The following is a 21,008-nucleotide window of genomic DNA, read 5'->3' on the forward strand; positions in this document are numbered from 1 at the left end:
GTAACTAAAAAAGGACTGCTACAGTGACTGCTTTTGACTGGGACTTCGGATTTTAATGACTACTCAAGAAGGCTGCCGCTTGTGAATCTGACTATTTGTAGCTCTGACTACATTTGAGTGCAACTACTTGCGACAGTTACTTTAACTTCATGTGACTGCGAGTACTAGCGACAAAGACTGTGACTACTTTTGACTATGACTACGACTTCATGCGACTACATGTGACTATGAATACCAGTGACAAAGACTGTGACTACTTTGGACTATGACTAAGACTTCATGGGAGTGCGGGCACCCGTGACTATGACTTTAATTACTTGCGACTGCATCTTTAAATGCAATTAGTTGCGGCTGCTGCTACTCACGACTGCAACTATGACTATTACTGCAGCAACTACTTGGGACTGTGACTACTCGCGACTACGACTTATGACTACAACTACTTGTTAGTGCGACGAATGCGACATGTAGAGTGAAAATACTTGCGACTACGACTTTGACTACTTAAGCCTGTGGTTGTGACTACTTACGACTTCGACTGCAATTACTTTAACTGCGACAGTGACTACTTAAGACTATGACTACTTGTTTCTCTGATTGCCACTAAAAATGACTGTGACTACTTGTGACATTAGCTACTCGTAACTGTGGCAACTTAAAACTGTGAGTGCTTGCAGTTGCAAGTGTGAGTACTTGCATCTGCGACTGCTTGTGACTGCGAGAATGACTATTTATGACTAGGACTACTCCAAACTGGGACTACTTATGACTGGAACTACATGTGGGTGGGACTGTAACTACAGAAAGTTGTGACTGTACGACTAAAACTACTCACGTCGAATACTGCTTCCAACTGCAACAACTTGTGACTGCGACTACATGTGACTGTGACTTCTTGTAGCTGCGACCATTTGTTTCTACGACTGCTGCTTTGAATCATAACGACCACAGCTTAAACTGCTTGCGATTTTGACTCTGATTACTTGTGACTGAAACTGCGACTACTTTATACTGTGACTGCTTGTAACTGCGAACGTTACTATTCTCGGTTTTTTGGCGATTACTTGCATCTGTGACTGTGACTAATTATTACTGTTGCTGCGACTACTTACGACTCCAACCACATCTATCCGTAACTGCAACTGCGGCAATCTGCATCTGCCACTGTTAGTACTCGTGACTCTTTGTGATAGTGACTCCTACTACTTGCGCCGGTTACTGCGATACCTTATGACTGCGTTCAGGTTAGTCAAACTCATGAAAGATTAATCCCGACGCCACAACGAGGCTATACCAGCAGAGTTTCCCTTCCGGAAATAGGGACAAGTGAATGAGTTTATGACAGAGTGGAGACCCCTAAATCATCTCGCAACAGCGAACAGCTCCAACATTTTATCCCAGCTTATCCTCGTCAGGTCATTCGTCAACAACTGTTTCCCTACCGCTTAACATGAACAATGAAGGAAAATATAAAGCAAACGCATATTACCAAAACACAGGAGCGGGCTAACCCCCCTTAAGCTTTCTCCCAGCCAATCATTTTTACTTTACCGAAAACTATTTATATTTTGAGCTGTTTGTTTTTATTTGTTGAAACATCGGTGTCAACATAAAAAAAAAATGATGTCTCAGGGCTAATAAAAGCTTACAACAAGAGTGGTGCCGTTTCCCTCCAATTCAAAAACTCTGAACGGCTTGAATGTGATTTGTATTTAGTTGAAAACGAGGTGCATTTTGAAAGGTTTGGTTTTAATTTGTCAAAATATAAAAAAAGACAACGAGAAAGGAAATAAAACACCATAATAACCAAGATTATTAAAAAGAATTAGTGAAAGTAGACTGATTGTTTAATAACTAATGATATTCGTCTCTGTGATTTTTAATATATTAATGTTATAAAAAAGAAAATATTTTAAATGCATTTCGCTTTCAGAACAGCACGAGCGACACTCTGGCCTATAAGGCTTAAAAAGTGTTAGACACATTCCTATTTGTGGTAATTTCTGCTTGTTTTAAGTTTGATTTAATCATTTAAACTGTTGTTCGTTCTGGGCTTCATTTACTCATTGATGATAATTTCTGTTCACTTAAGTTTGAATTATTACATGACTTTATTTCTGCTCATCTTTGGTTTGAATTTCATTCTTTAATGTTCTTTGAAAAACGTCCTCGGAATTATTTTTTATTATTAATCATTGGACAAAACCAAAAATTATAGGGTTTAGCCTAAATTCCCCTCAGTCGTCTCAAGGACAAATGGATGCCATTTTCAAAATATTAAGTTTGTCAATTTGATGAAAATATTCACTTTAATTGTAAGATTAAATAAAAAAGCAAGTTTTTTTGCAAAATGAAGCTGAAATGAAGTCATATGACAATTCATACTTAAAGTGAACAGGAATTACTGTGAGGGAATAAATTAAACCCTAAACAGACAGAAATTAAAATGAATGTTCCCTTCAATAATAAAGATAACAAATATTATTATTGGTAATTAAATGAATACTGAACTGAGCATAAATTAAAATTCATTTTATATCAAGTTCAACCTGAGATTAATGCAAATTACCGAGAGCAGCATTTGACCTAATGCCCCTAAATGTTCTAAATGACGAACATTCACCGTTTGCTTTGATGAAGACAATATATATTTTAAGTAGTTCTATTAAACAATTGTAACCTTAATAAACGAAAATTACTGACATTTCGAGGAAATTTTATAATGTAATATTATTATATAATAGACGGTCAGTCTACTTTCGCTAGTTAATTTCAGTGATCTAGTTTATTACGGTGATTTTCTTTTCATTTTTGTTTTTTGCTGTTGATATTCTGACCCATAAAAACAACATTTCTCAAAATATATATCGTTTCCAATGGAATACGAATGACACTCAAGGTGTTTCGAGGGTTTCAGATGAAGCGAGAGAGAGTTGTGGCACCACACTTATTTTTAAGTACTGTATTCTGTCTACTGTGTATTTAAGCGTAGATTAGCCTTGAGATACTTTTTTTTTCTTTTATAATTGTTGATGTTATATGAGACAAAACACACTGCGTAAAACACAAACCTTTTCAAACAGTTCGTGCTGACGAACTGTAAGTGAGGAGCGACCCGACTCAATAGTAACCGAAACTCTAATAAACGAAATTTTTATACCAATATGTATATATCAAAAGAATCTTTTTTACGCTGATTTTCAATATATAAACTTAATTAAGTTTAGTCTTACCCATCAAAGGTTACGAGCCTGAGAAAATTTTCCTGATTTTCGAAAAAAGGGAAAAACAGCCCCTAAAAGTCAAGTAATCTCAATGTAAATCACTCCATCAGATTCAGCACATCAGAGAACCCTGCTGTATAGGTTTCATGCTCCTCTCTGCAAAATGTGGAATTTTGATTTTTTTTTTTGCCAGAAGAAATATCTCGGATTCGTGTTAAATTTTTTTTTTTTTTTTTAATTTGCTTGTTTTTTGTTTTTTTTTTTTTTTACCAGAGGTGATCCCATCGACCCAGTAGTCCTAGAATATAGGGAGATGGCTCGTTTGAACGGAAATTAAAAGTTCTAGTGATATTTTTAAGTTACCGAAACATTGGAGGGCAACTAGGCCCCCTCCTCCGCCCTTTTTCCCCCAAAATCGTCCGATCAAAATTTTGTGATAGCCATTTTGTTCATCGTAGTTGAAAGGCCAAATAGCTATGCATTTGGGTATAACATGACCCGCCCCCCTCCCACAGCCCCGGGGGAACGGTCTTTAAGTTATAAAATTTGCCCATTATTTGCGCATAGTATTTGTGATTGGGATGTAGGCGTACATTTTTGGGTGGGGGGGAGGAAGGGTGACAAATTTTTTGCTGATTTTTTTTTTTCCACGGGGAATTTTCCATGGGGAGTGAAGTTTCCAGGAAGTGAAATTGTCAGGGGAAATTATACACTGGGGGAATTTATCAGAATTCTTATACAAAATTATTTTTATATGTCTAGCTTTCTCTTTTCCGTCTCAATTTTACGCACGGAGTGATTAAGAGTAGGCTAATTGTCCGGGGTAAATTTTCACCGGGATGGAATTATCTAGAGGATATTTCCGTGGGGAAGGGGTTTCTCCGTGGATGTAAGGCCAGATCTCCTGGCAATATTTAAAAAAAAACGATCAGAAATTAAATGAAAAAAACAAGTTTTTACGCTGAAAGTAAGTAGCAACATTAAAACTTCAAACGAAAAGAAATTTTTACGTATATAACGGTGATTGCCACCTCCTCAACACCTTGCTCTTTACGCTAAAGTTTGAATTTTGTCCTAGTTCTTTAATGATGACTCGTAAAACACAAGGGTCTTTTAATTATAACAATAAGACGCTTTTTTAAAAGTACTAAAAAACTTTAGCGTAAAAAGCGAGGTGTTGAGGAGGGGGCGACTCCCTTTATATACGTAATAATTTATGTTGGTGTTAAGTTTTAATGCTGATCCTTACTTTCAGTTGAAAAATCTTGTTTTTTTTAATGTAATACAGTAAATCGCCTATGGCACTCTAGCTCTGGAAGAATTAGCGGGTGTTAGCCCTACTCCAGTTTATGGTAAAATAGGCTTGTTTTAAGTTTTATTTAATTATACATTTTAATTTCTGTTTTAGGATTAATTTGTTAATCTTTAAAATTATTTGTTATTTTCGTGTTTGGTGTTGTTATTCATTTTAATTTCTGCGTGTATGGTTTCTTTTATTCATTGATAGTAAATTCTGTTCGTTTTCAGTTTTGATTAAGATATAACTGTAGTTGTGCTCATCTTTGATTTTACCATGGCTCTTATCTTAGTTTGGAAAAGTTCTTTTTCCGAATATATTTTTTAATTCTTGCTAAATCTGTGCATTTCTATAATCAGACCATTAAAAGGCAATTTAGAGACCGAAATAATATTATGCTGCGAGGTTATCCTCCAATTATGAGGCAGGGCTAGTTTCTCAAAGAATTAGGTCAGAGAGAATAGGGTCAAAACAGTGTTTTTGAGGCTTGGGTAAAGTATAACCTATATTAAATACGTAACCTAACCTAATCTAGGTAACTTTCCCCCCTTCTGAACCCCAAAAAACAATCGTTTAAATATTGTAAACGCATTGAGAAGCCACGGCTTTGCATTCCATTTTTCTATTGAAATACCCGTTTGGCGGGTTTCGTCTCTCGTGTTTTTGCACTTTACTGAAAAAATATAAATGTTTTTACTTTTATAACTTTAATAAATCAAATAATATTAACATTTTGATTATTAAAATATCAGCATATGCATATTAAACTGACAATGCACATTCATTTGTATTTTTTCAGTAAAGTGCAATTTTTGTTTTGGCCTTGGGAAGGCATAGGGGTTTTGCGCCCAACTTATGTTAATTTCTGCTCGTTTTGAGTTTGACTCGGTTATTTATTTTAATTTCTGTTTGTTTTGGGTTTCATTAATTTATCGATGCTGATTTGTGGTAGTTTCACGTTTGGTAGATTATTTGATTTTATTTTTGCTCATTTTTGGTTTAATGGAGTTCTTTGCTTTTCTTTGAAAAACCTATTTTGTGGAAAAAGTTTTTTTAAATTAATTTCTGTTCGTTTTATATTGACATAGTCTTTTTCAGGGAAAAAGTAAATAACACTTTAAATCTTTTCGTTTTTTAAGACTTTATAGTTTGGCCTGCTATTTGTATGCTGGAGAAAAATTTTCAGTAATTTTTAACAACATACACCATTTTAAGAATCTGGACACAAATAGTACTGTTTCATTTAGTTTCATACCACCTCTAGTTGACCTGAAATGGAAAACTTGATGCCATTCGCCAAAAAATCTGTTTACTTTCTTTGATAGCTTGGATACACTTACAATATTTTGATTTGGTTAAATTTCAAGAGCAGAAGTAGCCCCAAAAGTTTGAACATAATACCCTCAGTCATTCTTGGGATACTGCTTAGATGCCTTGTTGGGAATTAGCATTATCAGAGTGCATTTTGATTTAATCTTAAGGCAACGTTTAGTTTTTAAACATTATGGGCAACTGGGAGGGTGGGCGTGGGAGGGTGGGAGTGGAAGGGGGATTAGTTGCCCTCCAATCACTTTCGAATATTACAAAGGGCATCGGTCCTTTCTATTTTCAATCAAATGAGCCCCTTTCTGGGTTCCCACGACAACTCCTTCGATACGAATTGCCCTGGTCTAAACAACAACAACAACAAAAAATATCACTAATCACTTTCGGCTATTAAAAAGGGCACTAGCCCTTTGAATTTGAAATCGAAGGAAGCCTTTTTTGAAGTTTCTGCTACTACGCCTTCTATAAAAACCTTATATGCCCCCAGGACATAACTTTAAACCCTTGCTCTGAGGGCTGTGGGGGAGTATCCTCCTCAAAAATATATTTTGTATCTAGAAATCAACTACGCTGAACAAAATGGCTATCTCAAAATTTTTATTGGATGTGTTTGGGGGAGTGATGGACGTAGGAGGGGGGCTAGTTCCCCTCCAATCACTTTCGACTATTAAAAAGGGCACTTGCCCTTTGAATTTCCAATTGAAGGAGCTTTTTTTGAAGTTTTTACGACAACGCTTTCTATAAAAACCTTATATGCCCCCAGGGAATAACTTGAAACCCTTGCCCTGAGGGTTTTGGGGGAGTATTCTCCTCAAAAAAATATTTTCTATCTCGAAATCAACTACGCTGAACAAAATGGCTATCTCAAAACTTTGATTGGATATGTTTGGGGGAATGATGGGTGCTGGGGGGCGAGTTTCCCTCCAATCACTTTCAACTATTAAAAAGGGCACTAGCCCTTTGAGTTTCCAATCGAATGAGCCCCTTTTGAAGTTTCTGCAACAACATCTTCTATAAAAAACCTTATATGGCCCCAGGGAATAACTTAAAACACTTGTCCGGAGGATCGTGGGGGGGGGTGTCCTCTTCAAATACATATTTTCTATCTGGAAATCAACCAGCCTACGCTGAACAAAATGGCTATCTCAAAATTTTGATTGGATGTTTTTTTGGGAATGAGTGGCGTGGGGGGGGGGTTAGTTGCCCTCCAATCACTTTCGACTTTTAAAAAGGGCACTAGCCCCTTTTAGTTTCCAATCGAATGAGTCTGTTTTGAAGTTTCTACGACAACGCCTTCCATAAAAACCTTATATGCCCCCAGGGCATAAGTTAAAACCCTTGCTCTGAGGGTTATGGGGGAGTGTCCTCCTCAAAATATTTTTCTATCCAGAAATCAACTACGCTGAACAAAATGGCTATCTAAAAATTTAGATTGGATGTGTTTGGGGGAATAATGGGCGAGGGGGGGGGGGGGCTAGTTGCCGTCCAATTACTTTCGACTATTAAAAAGGGCACTAGCCCTTTGAATTTCCAATCGAATGAGCCTGTTTTGAAGTTTCTACGACAGCGCCTTCTATAAAAACCTTGTATGCCCCCATTGCATAACTTAAAACCCTTGCCCTGAGGGTTATGGGGGAGTATCCTTCTAAAAAACATATTTTCTATCTGGAAATCAACTAGCCTACGCTGAACAAAATGGCTATCTCAAAATTTGATTTGATGTGTTTGGGGGAATGATGGGCGTGGGGGGGGGGGCGCTAGGTACCCTCCAATCACTTTCGACTATTAAAAAGGGCACTAGCCTTTCGAATTTGCAATCGAATGAGGCTCTTTTGAAGTTTCTACGACAACGCCTTCTATAAAAACCTTATATGCCCCCAGGGCATAACTTAAAACCATTGCTCTAAGGGTTGTTGGGGAGTGTCCTCCTCAAAAACATATTTTATATCTGGAAATCAATTACGCTGAACAAAATGGCTATCTTAAAATTTTGATTGGATGCGTTTGGAGGAATGATGGGCGCGGGGGGGATGCTAGTTGCCCTCTAATCACTTTCGACTATTAAAAAGGGCATTAGCATAGTTTTATATTTGTTTTTATTAGCATAGTTAATGGAGTTCTTTACTTTTCTTTGAAAAACTTTTTTTTGTGGAAAAAGTTTTTTAGTTAATTTCCATTCGTTTTATATTGACATAGTTTTTTTCAGGGAAAAAGAAAAGAACATTTTAAATCTTTTCGTTTTTTAAGACTTTATAGTTTGAACTGCTATTTGTATGCTGGAAAAAAATTTTCAGCAATTTTTAACAACATACACCATTTTAAAAATCCGGACACAAATAGTACTTTTTAATATAGTTTCATACCTCCTCTAGTTGACCTGAAAAGGAAAACTTGATACCATTCGCAAAAAAATCTGCTTACTTTCTTTGATAGCTTGGATACACTTACGCTATTTTGATTTGGTTGAGCAGAAATAGCCCCGAAAGTTGGAAATCAACTGGAAATCAACCATCTGGAACTACGCTGAACAAAATGGCTATCTCAAAACTTTGATTGGATATGTTTGGGGGAATGATGGGCGCTGGGGGGCGAGTTGCCCTCCAATCATTTTCGACTATTAAAAAGGGCACTAGCCCTTTGAGTTTCCAATCGAATGAGCCGCTTTTGAAGTTTCTACGAAAACGCCTTCTATAAAAAACCTTATATGCCCCCAGGGCATAACTTAAAACACTTGTCCTGAGGGTTGTGGGGGGGGGGGGTGTCATCTTCAAATACATATTTTCTATCTGGAAATCAACTAGCTTACGCTGAACAAAATGGCTATCTCAAAATTTTGATTGGATGTGTTTGGGAGAATGATTGGCGGGGGGGGGGGTGCTAGTTGCCCTCCAATCACTTTCAACTTTTAAAAAGGGCACTAGCCCCTTGAAGTTTCCAATCGAATGAGCCTGTTTTGAAGTTTCTACGACAACGCCTTCTATAAAAACCTTATATGCCCCCAGGGCATAAGTTAAAACCCTTGCCCTGAGGGTTATGGGGGAGTGTCCTCCTCAAAAACATTTTTTCTATCTAGAAATCAACTACGCTGAACAAAATGGCTATCTCAAAATTTTGATTGGATGTGTTTGGGGGAATAATGGGTGAGGGGGGGGGGGCTAGTTGCCGTCCAATCACTTTCGACTATTAAAAAGGGCACTAGTCTTTTGAATTTCCAATCGAATGAGCTTGTTTTGAAGTTTCTACGACAGCGCCTTCAATAAAAACCTTATATGTCCCCGGGGCATAACTTAAAACCCTTGCCCTGAGGGTTTTGGGGGAGTGTCCTTCTCAAAAACATATTTTCCATCTGGAAATCAACTAGCCTACGCTGAACAAAATGGCTATCTCAAAATTTCTATTTGATGTGTTTGGGGGAATGATGGGCGTGGGGGAGGGCGCTAAGTGCCGTCCAATCACTTTTGACTATTAAAAAGGGCACTAGTCTTTCAATTTTGCAATCGAATGAGCCCCATTTGAAGTTTCTACGACAACGCCTTCTATAAAAACCTTTTATGCCCCCAGGGCATAGCTTAAAACCCTTGCCCTGAGGGTTGTTGGGGAGTGTCCTCCTCAAAAACATATTTTTTATCCGGAAATCAATTACGCTGAACAAAATGGATATCTCAAAATTTTGATTGGATGTGTTTGGGGGAATGATGGGCGCAGGGGGGAGGGGGTGCTAGTTGCCCTCCAATCACTTTCGACAATTAAAAAGGGCATTAGCATAGTTTTATATTGACATAGTTTTTTCAGGGAAAAAGAAAATAACACTTTAAATCTTTTCGTTTTTTAAGACTTTATAGTTTGGCCTGCTATTTTTATGCTGTAGAAAAATTTTCAGCAATTTTTAACAACATACACCCTTTTAAAAATCTGGACACAAATAGTACTGTTTAATTTAGTTTCATACCTCTTGTAGTTGACCTGAAGTGGAAAACTTGATACCATTCGCAAAAAGATCTGTTCACTATCTGTTAAAGTTTGAATATAATACCCTCAGTCGCTCTTGGGATACTGCTGAGATGCCTTATTGGGAATTAGCCTTATCACAGTGCATTTTTATTTAATCTTAAGGCAACATTTAGTTTTTCAACATTATGGGCAAATAGGAGGATGGGCGTGGGAAGGTGGGAGTGGAAGGGGGATTAGTTGCCCCCCAATCACTTTCGACTATTAAAAAGGGCATCAGTCCTTTCTATTTTCAATCGAATGAGCCCCTTTCGAAGTTCCCACGACAACTCCTTCGACACGAAGTGCCCTTGTCTAAACAACAACAACAACAAAAACAATCACTAATCACTTTCGACTATTAAAAAGGGCACTAGCCCTTTGCATTTCAAATTGAATGAGCCCTTTTTTGAAGTTTCTACGACAACGCCTTCTATAAAAACCTTATATGCCCCCAGGGCATAACTTAAAACCCTTGTTCTGAGGGCTGTGGGGGAGTATCCTCCTTAAAAACGTATTTTCTATCTGGAAATCAACTACGCTGAACAAAATGGCTATCTCAAAATTTTTATTGTATGTGTTTGGGGGAATGATGGGCCTGGGGGGGGGGGCTAGCTGCCCTTCAATCACTTTCGACTGTTAAAAAGGGCACTAGCCCTTTGAATTTCCAATTGAATGAGATTTTTTTTGAAGTTTATACGACAACGCCTTCTATCAAAACCTTATACGCCCCCAGGGCACAAATTAAAACCCTTGCCCTGACGGTTATGGGGGAGTGTCCTCCTCAAAAACATATTTTCTATCTGAAAATCAACTACACTGAACAAAATGCTATCTCAAAACTTTGTTTGGATGTGTTTGGGGGGGTAGTTGCCCTCCAATCACTTTTGACTGTTAAAAAGGGCACTAGTCTTTTGAAATTTCCGATCGAATGAGCCTGTTTTGAGGTTTCTACGACAACACCTTCTATAAAAACCTTATATGCCCCCAGGGCATAACTTAAAACACCTGCCTTGAGGGTTATGGGGGAGTGTCCTCCTTAAAAACATATTTTCTATTTAGAAATCAACTACTCTGAACAAAATGGCTATCTCAAAATTTTGATTGGATGTGTATGGGGGAATGATGGGCTTGGGGGGGCGGCTAGATGCCGTCCAATCACTTTCGACTATTAAAAAGGGCACTAGCCCTTTGAATTTTCAGTCGAATGAGCTTGTTTTGAAGTTTTTATGACAGCGCCTTCTATAAAAACCTTATATGCCCCCAGGGCATAACTTAAAACCCTTGCCCTGAGTGTTGTGGGGGAGTGTCCTCATCAAAACCATATTTTATATCAAGAAATCAACTACGCTGAACAAAATGGCTATCTCAAAATTTTGATTGGATGTGTTTGGGGGATTGATAGGAACGGGGGTGGGGGGGCTAGTTGCCCTCCAATCAGTTTTGAACTATTAAAAAGGGCATTAGCCCTTGGAATTTCCAATCAAACGAGCCCCTTTTGAAGTTTCTACGACAACGCCTTCTATAAAACTAAATGTGCCCCCAGAGCATAACTTACAACCCTTGCCCTGAGGGTTTTGGGGGATTGTCCTCCTCAAAAACATATTTTCTATCTGGAAATCAACTACGCTGAACAAAATGACTATCTCAAAATTCTTATTTGATGTGTTTTGGGGAATGATGGGCGTTGGAGGGGGGGGGGCTAGTTTCCCTCCAATCACTTTCGACTATTAAAAAGTGCACTAGCCCTTTGAATTTCCAATTGAACGAGCTTTTTTTGAAGTTTCTACGACAACGCCTTCTATAAAAACCTTATATACCCCCATTGCATAACTTGAAACCCTTGTCCTGAGCGTTATGGGGGAGTTTCCTCCTCAAAATCATATTTTCTACCTGGAAATCAACTACGCTGAACAAAATGGCTATCTCAAAACTTTGATTGGATGTGTTTCGGGGAATGATGGGTGGTGGGAGGGGCTAGTTGCCCTCCAATCACTTTCGACTATTAGAAAGGGCACTGCCCTTTGAATTTCGAATGAGCGCTTTTTGAAGTTTCTACGACAATTTCTTCTATAAAAAACCTTATATGGCCCCAGGGCATAACTTAAAACCCTTGTCCTGATATTTGTGGGGTATTGTCGTCATCAAAAACATTTTTTCTATCTGGAAATCAACTAGCCTACGCTGAAAAAAATGCCTATCTCAAAATTTTTATTGAATGTGTCTAGGGGAACGATGGGCGTGGGGTGGGGGGGCTAGTTGCCCTCCAATAACTTTCGACTATTAAAAAGGGCTCTAGTCCTTTGAATTTCCAATCGAATGAGCCCCTTTTGAAGTTTCTACGACAACGCCTTTTATTAAAAACCTTATATGCCCCCAGGGCGTAACTTAAAACCCTTTCCCTGAGGGTTATGGGGGAGTGTCCTCCTCAAAAACACATTTTCTATCTAGAAATCAACTACTCTGAAAAAAATAGCTGTCTCAAAATTTTGATTGGATGTGTTTGGGGGAATGATGGGCGGGGGGGGGGGCTTGTTGCTGTCCAATCACTTTCGACTATTAAAGAGGGCACTAACCCTTTGAATTTCCAATCGAATGAGCCTGTTTTGAAGTTTCTACGACAGCGCCTTCTATAAAAACCATATATGCCCCCAGGGCATAACTTAAAACCCTTGCCCTGAGGGTTGTGGGGGAGTGTCCTCCTCAAAAACATATTTTCTATTTGGAAATCAACTACGCTGAACAAAATGGCTATCTCAAAATTTTTATTGGATGTGTTTGGGGGAATGATGGGCGTGGGGGGGGGCTAGTTGCCCTCCAATCACTTTCGACTATGAAAAAGGGCACTAGCCCTTTGAATTTCCAATTGAATGAGCCTTTTTTGAAGTTTCTACGACAACGCCTTCTATAACAACCTTATATGCCCCCGGGGCATAACTTAAAATCCTTGCCCTGAGGGTTGTGGGGGAGAGTCCTCCTCAAAAACATATTTTATATCCAGCAAATCAACTACGCTGAACAAAATGTTTATCTCAAAATTTTGATTGGATGTGTTTGGGGGAATGATTGGCGCCCGGGGGGGGGGGGGGGGTTTAGTTGCCCTCCAATCACTTTCGACGATTAAAAAGGGCATTATCCCTTTTGATTTCCAATCAAATGAGCCCCTTTTGAAGTTTCTACGACAACGCCTTCTATAAAAACCTTATATGCCCCCAGGGCGTAACTTAAAACCCTTGCCCTGAGGGTTTTGGGGGAGTGTCCTCCTCAAAAACATATTTTCTCTCTGGAAATCAACTACGCTGAACAAAATGGCTATCTCAAAATTTTGATTGGATGTGTTTGGGGGAATGATGGGCGTGGGAGGGGGAGGCTAGTTGCCATACATTAGAAACTTTATATTCCCCCAGGGCTTAACTTACAACCCTTGCCCTGAGGGCTCTGGGGGGAGGGGTTGTCATCCTTAAAGCCCCAATTTCCAAAACTTTCAACTAGGTTGAATAAAATGGGTATCTAAAAGTTTTGATTGGATTGGGGCAATGATGGGTGTGGGGTGGGCTATTTGCCCTCCAGTCACTTTTGACAAATGAAAAGGGCACTAGCCCTTTGAATTTCCAATCGAATGAGCCTGTTTTGAATTTTCTACGACAACGCATTCTATAAAAACCTTATATGCCCCCAGGGCATAACTTAAAATCCTTGCCTTCAGGGTTGTGGGGGAGAGTCCTCCTCAAAAACATATTTTATATCCAGGAAATCAACTACGCTGAACAAAATGGCTATCTCAAAATTTTGATTGGATGTGTTTGGGGAAATGCTGGGCGTAGGGGGGATAGTTGCCCTCCAATCACTTTCGACTATTAAAAAGGGCACTAGCCCTTCGAATTTCCAACCGAATGAGCCTGTTTTGAAGTTTCTACGACAACGCCTTCTATAAAAACCTTATATGCCCCCAGGGCATAACTTAAAACCCTTGCCCTGAGGGTTGTGGGGGAGTGTCCTCCTCAAAACATATTCTCTATCTGGAAATCAACTATGCTGAACAAAAAGGCTATCTCAAAATTTTGATTGGATATGTTTGGGGGAATGATGGGCCTGGGGGGCTAGTTGCCCTCCAATCACTTTCGACTATTATAAAGGGCACTAGCCACTCCAATTTCCAATCGAATTAGCCCTTTTAAAGTTTCTACGACAACTCCTTCGGTGCAAAGTGCGCGGGTATGGAGAAAAAAAAACATTGTTCCCACATCGTTCTTTACTTATGCAGCGCTAGCGCGCTTCCTATGAAAATGGCAAGCCTTACAATCACTTTAGACTATTAAAAGGGCACTAGGCCTTTCGATTTCCAATCGAATGAGCCCTTTTTGAAACGACAACGCTTTTTTATAAACACCTTACATGCCCCCAGGGAATAAATTAAAACCTTTACCCTAAGGGCTGTTAAGGTGGTTGTCATCCTTTAAGACCTAATTTCCAGAACTTTCAACTACGTTAAACAAAATGGCTAACTCAAAATTTTGATTGGATGTGTTTGGGGTAATGGTGGGCGTGAGAGGGGCGGTAGTCGCTCTTCAATCACTCTCAACTATTAAAAATTGCACTAGGCCTTTCAATTTCTAATCAAATGAGCCCTTTTGAATTTTCTACGACAACACTTTCAATAAAAATCTTATATGCCCCCTGAGCAAGACTTAAAACCCTTGCCCTGAGGGCTGAGGGTTGTCATTCTCAAAAACCTAATTTCCAGAACTTTCTACTATGTTGAACAAAATGGCTATCTGAAAATTTTGATTAGATGTGTTTGGAGGAATGGTGGGTGTGAGAGGCGGGTTAGTTACCCTCCAATCACTTTCGACTATTAGAAAGGGCACTAGACCTCTCAATTTCCAATTAAATGAGCCCCTTTTGAGGTTTTACTACAACTCTATCTATAAAAACCTTATATGCCCACAGGGTATAACTTACAACCTTTGCCCTTGGTGCGCTGGGAGGTTTGTCATCATTAAATAAATAATTTCCAGAACTTTCAACTAGGTTGAACAAAATGACAATCTCTAAACTTTTATTTGAATGTTTTTGGGGAAATAGTGGGCGGAAGAGGGGGGTTAATTACTCTCCACTCACTTTCGACTATTAAAAAGGGCAATTGTAATTTCCAATCAAATTAGCCCTTTTTGAAATATTTACAACAACTTTCTATGTAAACCTTATATGCCCCGAGGGCATAACTTACAACCCATGCGTTGAGAGCTGTGAGGGGGTTATCATCCTAAAATACCAAATTTCCAGAACTTTTAACTACGTTGAACAAAATGGATATCTCAAAATTTTGATTGGATGTGTTCGGGAGAATGGTGGGCGTGAGAGAAGCGTTAGTCGCTATCCAATCACTTTCAACTATTAAAAAAGGCACTAGCCCTTTCAATTTCGAAGTGAATAAGCCCTTTTGAAGTTTCTACGACAACGCTTTCAATAAAAACTTTATATGCCCCCAGGGCATAATTTACGACCCTTGCCCTGAGGGCTGTGGGGGGAGGGGTTGTCATCCTTAAAGACCTAGTTTCCGAAACTTTGAACTACGTTGAATAAAATGGCTATCAAAAAATTTTGATTGGATGTGTTTGGGGAAAAGGTGGGCTTGAGAGGGTGGTTAGTTTCCCTCAAATCACTTTCGACTATCAGAAAGGGCACTAGCCCTTCAAATTTCAAAGCAATTGAGCCCTATTCAAGTTTCTAGGACAAAGATTTCAATAAAAACCTTACATGCCCCCAGGGCATAACTTATAACCCTTGCTCTGAAGACTGGGGGGGGGGGAAGTGTCCTACTCAAAGGTATGATTTCCTGAACTTTGAACGTCTTGGGACAAATTGGCTATCTCAAAATTTTTATTGGATGTGTTTTGGGGAAATGGTGGTCGTGGATGGGGTGTTAGTTGTCTTCTAATCACTTTCGACTGTTAAAAAGGGTACTAGCCATTTCAATTTCCAATTGAATGAGCCCTTTTTGAAGTTTCTATGACAACGCGTTCTATAAAAACCTTATATGCCCGTCAGGGCATAACTTACAACACCTGTCCTGAGGGTTGTGGGGGGTTGTCATCCTCAAAGTCCTAACTTCCAGAACTTAAAACTACGTTGAGTAAAATGGCTATCTCAAAATTTTGATTGGATGTGTTTGGGGAAAAGGTGGGCCTGAGAGGGGGGCAAGTTGCCCTCCAATCAGTTTTGACTATTAAAAAGGGCACTAGCCTTTTGAATTTTCAATCGAATGGGCCTTTTTTGAAGTTTCTACGACAACGCCTTCCATAAAAACCCTATATACCCCCAGGGCATAACTTACAACCCTTGCCCTGAGGGCTGTGGGGGATTGTCCTCCTCAAAAACATAATTTCTATCTAAAAATCAACTACGCTGAACAAAATGGCTATCTCAAAATTTTGATTGGATGTGTGTCGGGAAATGGTGGGCGCAAGCCACTCCAATTTTTATTTGAAGGAGCCCTGTTCGAAGTTTCTACGACAACTTCTTCGATAGGAAGTGCCCTGCTCTAAAGGAAAAATAATAATAAATAATACATTGTGCCAACATCGTTCTTATATGCCCCTAGGGGGCATATACTTAAAACCCTTGCCCTGAGGGTTGTGGGGGAGTGTCCTCCTCAAAAATACATTTTCTATCTGGAAATCAACTACACTGAACAAACTGGCTATCTCAAAATTTTGATTGTATGTGTTTAGGGGAATTATCAGCGTAGGGGGGGGCTAGTTTTCCTCCAATCACTTTCGACTATTAAAAAACACACTAGCCACTCCAATTTCCAATCGAATGAGCCCTTTTCGAAGTTTGTACGGCAACTCCTTCGATACGAGGTGCCCTGGTATGAAAAAAAAAACAAAAAAATAAATAATACATTGTGCCAACATCGTTCTTTACTTAGGCAGCGCAATTGCGCTGCCTATGATTACCACGCTAGCAAGGAAGACGAACTCTAATCACGTCTATTATTGCCAAGTTCTGGAAAATTTCCCTTTCTGCTAATTTTTGCCTTCTTTTTGTTCAGTCAAAAAACAGAATAATCGGACTTTGGAGGTCAGACAAAAAAATCTGGTTATGCAATAACCTTAGGATGATGTTTAATTGAGCCCCCTGCTACATGAGTTACAAACTCTGTGTGCTATGTAAAAATATTGTTAGTTCTTTTCACCGTCTAATAGTACTTTTTGTCGATAAAATTGTAAGTTACTTTGAAGTGAAGTGGCGATCCTACTTCCAACGCCCTCCCTCCAAGTACCCAAAAGAAATATAACAGTTTATTAAGGGCCATGGGGATATTTGCCTCTAAGAGTCTGTCTTGGTGTCTGGGAGCACGATGTGCATGTTTCCCTTATTAAGACTTAATCTATCGCCTAGTATTCAAAATCCTGTCATTTATATCCTTGTTTTCTATACAAATCATTGTAAATAAAAAAGTATACAAAATATTTCTTGTTTCTTAAACTCACAAAACTTGTTTACTCAATGTTACAAGAAAAATTCTATGTTTTCAGGGTTTCCTATTCAGAAACTACAAACTAGGGTCTTACATCTCCATGTATTTGACTACGATCGTTTTTCGAAAGATGATTCAATTGGTGAAGTTTTTGTACCTTTATGCCAGGTAAGCTGTAAGAAGTTGTGAAATTACAAAAGTAAAACTTGTTATAATGATATTGACCTGATTTTATTTCCAAGCTATTTACAAAAGCTATAGCTTTCGACCTTCCCTTTTGGAACTTCGTTTATTAGATTAAAATTTACTTTATTTGACTTTACTAGCTATAAGTTTACTAGCGAAAATCAATCTTCTCCGGCTTCTTATAACCCCCTTCCTTTGTCCAGCTTAGGCTCTCGCACGCTTGTTATCACGGTGTCACATTTCCAGTTTAGTTTTAATTTTGTAAATACTTCTAGAGTGTTTATACCCTGTGTGGATTCTCGTGGTTTTAGTACAGTGGTTTCTAGCTTTTTTTCAAATTCCGTACCGCTTAAAAAATATTTTCACCCGGCAGTAACACCTAAAGAACTAAAATAATATTAAAAACAATATTAAACCTAACTTGTACACATTTTTAACATAATTTCAAATTAACAAAATATTTTGTATTGTTACCTTTTAGATAATTTAGCCCGAAAATTTATTAAAAAGAGAACTTAATACTTATATTTATAAACAGAAAACTTAATGCTTCTCAATAAGATCCTTGAGCTTGGATAGTCGAGCTGAACCTTTTAAAATCTGGACCATAAGATGGCAGGTAGAACTTTAAAGGTACTGTTCTTTTATCTGTAACACACTATAGGAGAATGCTGAAGGAAACTAGTCAAACGGGTATCTGTCAATAAAGAAATGGATTGCAAAGCGTGGTTTGTCATTGCGTTTACAATATTTAAACTATTGTTTTTTGGGGCTTAGGGGGGGAGGTACCTATGTTGGGTTACTTATTTTTTTATAAGCTATGATTTACCCCCCACCCCCCTAATGTGCAAATATATAGCCCAAATTTGTTTCTGAACTATTATATTTTCATCCTATTTTGTTTTATTTCATTAGCATTAACCAAACTTCACTCCGCGCGTGTGTTACATATAATAGAACAGTACCACTTTAAATCTGAAGCTGCATCAAGTTAATGTCTATGTTTGTCCTTCACAAATGCGAAGGACGATAAAAAAAAACTTTTTCAATATAAAACTTCACAATTAAGGCTAATTGAAATATTAGTTACCATTCCTGAATCGGTTGCACATGAATATTCTTTCTCACTAGCCAGTTTTCTTTTGTTTTCATTAAAACGCATTTTTGATTACTATGGGTTATGGTTTGTTATTTACTAGGTTGCAGCTTACTTGTAGTTATTCAAATAGCAATACAAATTAATTATAAAAATACTCATTTGGTTGTTGTTAGCGGGACACTGCGTACCAGTGTAACTAGGCCAGTTATCAACTTCAAAACGACAAAGACTTTGAGATATTGACTGCAAAACATACATGCTTTCTCGACTGTCGGTCCTAATGACAGTGTAACTAAACCGGAAACAACTGAATTTTTTTATGGGTATATTTTAAACACTTTATATTTAAAACGTAACAAAAAAGTTAAAATACGTAACCTCTGTGGTAACTCTGCCAAGATATCGATTTCACAATTAATTATATTTCCTATGTACCCCCCCCCAAAGGCTTTTACATGCCCCGAGGGTACACGTAACCTGTGAAATATTCTTAGTTCCATAAAACCTGACCATTGGGTAAAAAGGTGCCTGAAATTGGCATGGGCCAACACATGCTGTACAGTTTCTCTCAGACCGAAAGCTTGTGGCTGCAAAAGTACCACCAATTCACGAAAATATGGGAGAAGGGCAAGGATTTTGTTTGAATTTTACAACTAATGTATTTTTCAGAATCAAGAGGGGATGTATATTTGCTCGTTTTTTTTTTCGATGAATAATATCAAAGGAAATGTGCTTTGAAAATTTATGGGGGAATATAAAAGGGAAATTGATACACCTCCTCCCTTGATCCTCCCTCCCCTTAAAGGAATCCCTGGGCAGAATGTCTCAAACTGGTCAGGGGCAAAAAATTAGCCCATTTCTGGGCATCCTAACTCTCTTCCCTCTTAACAAGATGTGTGATCATCTTTGCCAAAAGGACGGTCCCTTCAAGTTACGAGCAAATCGAACATCCAAGATCAAGCCCCTTTCAAGCAAAAAACATCCCCCTACTTTTTCACCATAGAACCTGTCTTTACACAATTTGCACTTTGCCTAATCTACAGCCATTGTCCCAAAGGTTCTGGAGTTATATCATCCCCGGATGCATATTTATTGGGCCTTTTTGACTATTCTGAGAAAAATAGCTGCCTCAAAATTTTCGTAAGATGTCTTGAAAGGTTAAAGGCTGTTTCATCTCCACTCACTTTTGACTCTTGAAAAGTACACTGGAACTTTTAATTTTCATCCGAATGAACCCCTTCCAAGCTTCTAAGACCTCTTCTTACATACCAAGGGTTAAGGGGAATAAAACGTGATATAGTTTCCTTAATAGGCCAACACTAGAGCGTTACCTTTGATTTTATAGCACAAGTTTCAGTTTGTTTTCTTATTGGCAGATTGATTTGACGTCAAAGCCAGTGTATTGGAGAGCTTTGAAACCTCCGCCAAAGTACAAATGTGGCGAAGTCCTCATATCATTATGTTATCATCCAGCAAACTCTCTCTTAACACTTACAGCTCTAAAAGCTAGAAACCTCAAGGCTAAGGATATCAATGGGAAGTCAGGTAAGGTGTAATTTTTTTTTCGTTTCCATGACAACTCAGTGTTTGCTGTTATGTGTTGTTCCTTTCTTTCTTTGAAATTAAATAAAAAAAAATGTTTTTTTCAACTGAAAGTAAAGTGCAACTTTCAAGCTTAAAACGAACAGAAATTATTCCGCAAGAATTATTCCTGTCCCCTCCTCAATGCCTCGCTCTTTACTATAAAGTTTGACTCTGTCTCACAACTGTATTTGTTAAAACAATAAAAAATTTAAGCGTAAAGAGCGAGATGCTGAGGAGGGGACAGCCCCTTTCATATACGGAATAATTTCTGTTCGTTTTAAGTTTTAATGTCGCTCCTTACTTTTAGTTAAAATAACTTGTTTTTTTATTTAGTACGAACAGAGGAGGAACATGTATCCTTAGAGAATGAGAAGTAACGTTTATTAAAGAGCTTTAAAAAGGGAAATTAAAGAATTGGCTTAATATGAGTTATTTTTACATGGATAAAATTTTAAATTGGATTTTTACACCTAATTGTTTCAAGGACACAGCACAAGTAAAAGGAGGTATTTCAATGAATTCGGAAAGCTAACTGGCAATATCGTGGATGTTGGGTTTTTCATTATATTTGACATGAATGAAGCAGTCACTCTTATAAGCAATTAAATAAAAAAAAACAAGTTTTTTAAACTGAAAGTAAGGAGCGACATTAAAACTTAAAACGAACAGAAATTATTCCGTATATGAAAGGGGCTGTCAGCTCCTCAGCGCCGCAAACTTTAAACTAAAGGTTTTTATTGTTTTAAAAAATAAATTTGTTTGACAGATTAAATCTTTAGCTAAAAGAGCGAGGCGTTGAGGTGTGTCCCGTCCATTTCA

General features: G+C 38.2%; 1 protein-coding gene across 1 annotated transcript in view; it reads left to right on the top strand.

The window, feature by feature from the left end:
* The first annotated feature begins 375 nt into the window (after window positions 1–375).
* LOC148953159 (synaptotagmin-7-like) overlaps window positions 376–21,008 on the top strand; it is a 107,022-nt gene continuing 86,389 nt past the window's right edge. The window contains exons 1-3 of the mRNA XM_089087890.1: window positions 376–445; window positions 17,379–17,488; window positions 19,982–20,150. Coding sequence (XP_088944016.1) covers window positions 376–445; window positions 17,379–17,488; window positions 19,982–20,150 — 349 coding nt within the window. The remainder of the gene's footprint in view (window positions 446–17,378; window positions 17,489–19,981; window positions 20,151–21,008) is intronic.

This window comes from Artemia sp. Qi Xiang Cuo, chromosome 4 (genome assembly GCF_049724085.1).
Source record: "Artemia sp. Qi Xiang Cuo chromosome 4, ASM4972408v1, whole genome shotgun sequence".
NCBI classification, from domain to species: Eukaryota; Metazoa; Arthropoda; class Branchiopoda; order Anostraca; family Artemiidae; genus Artemia; species Artemia sp. Qi Xiang Cuo.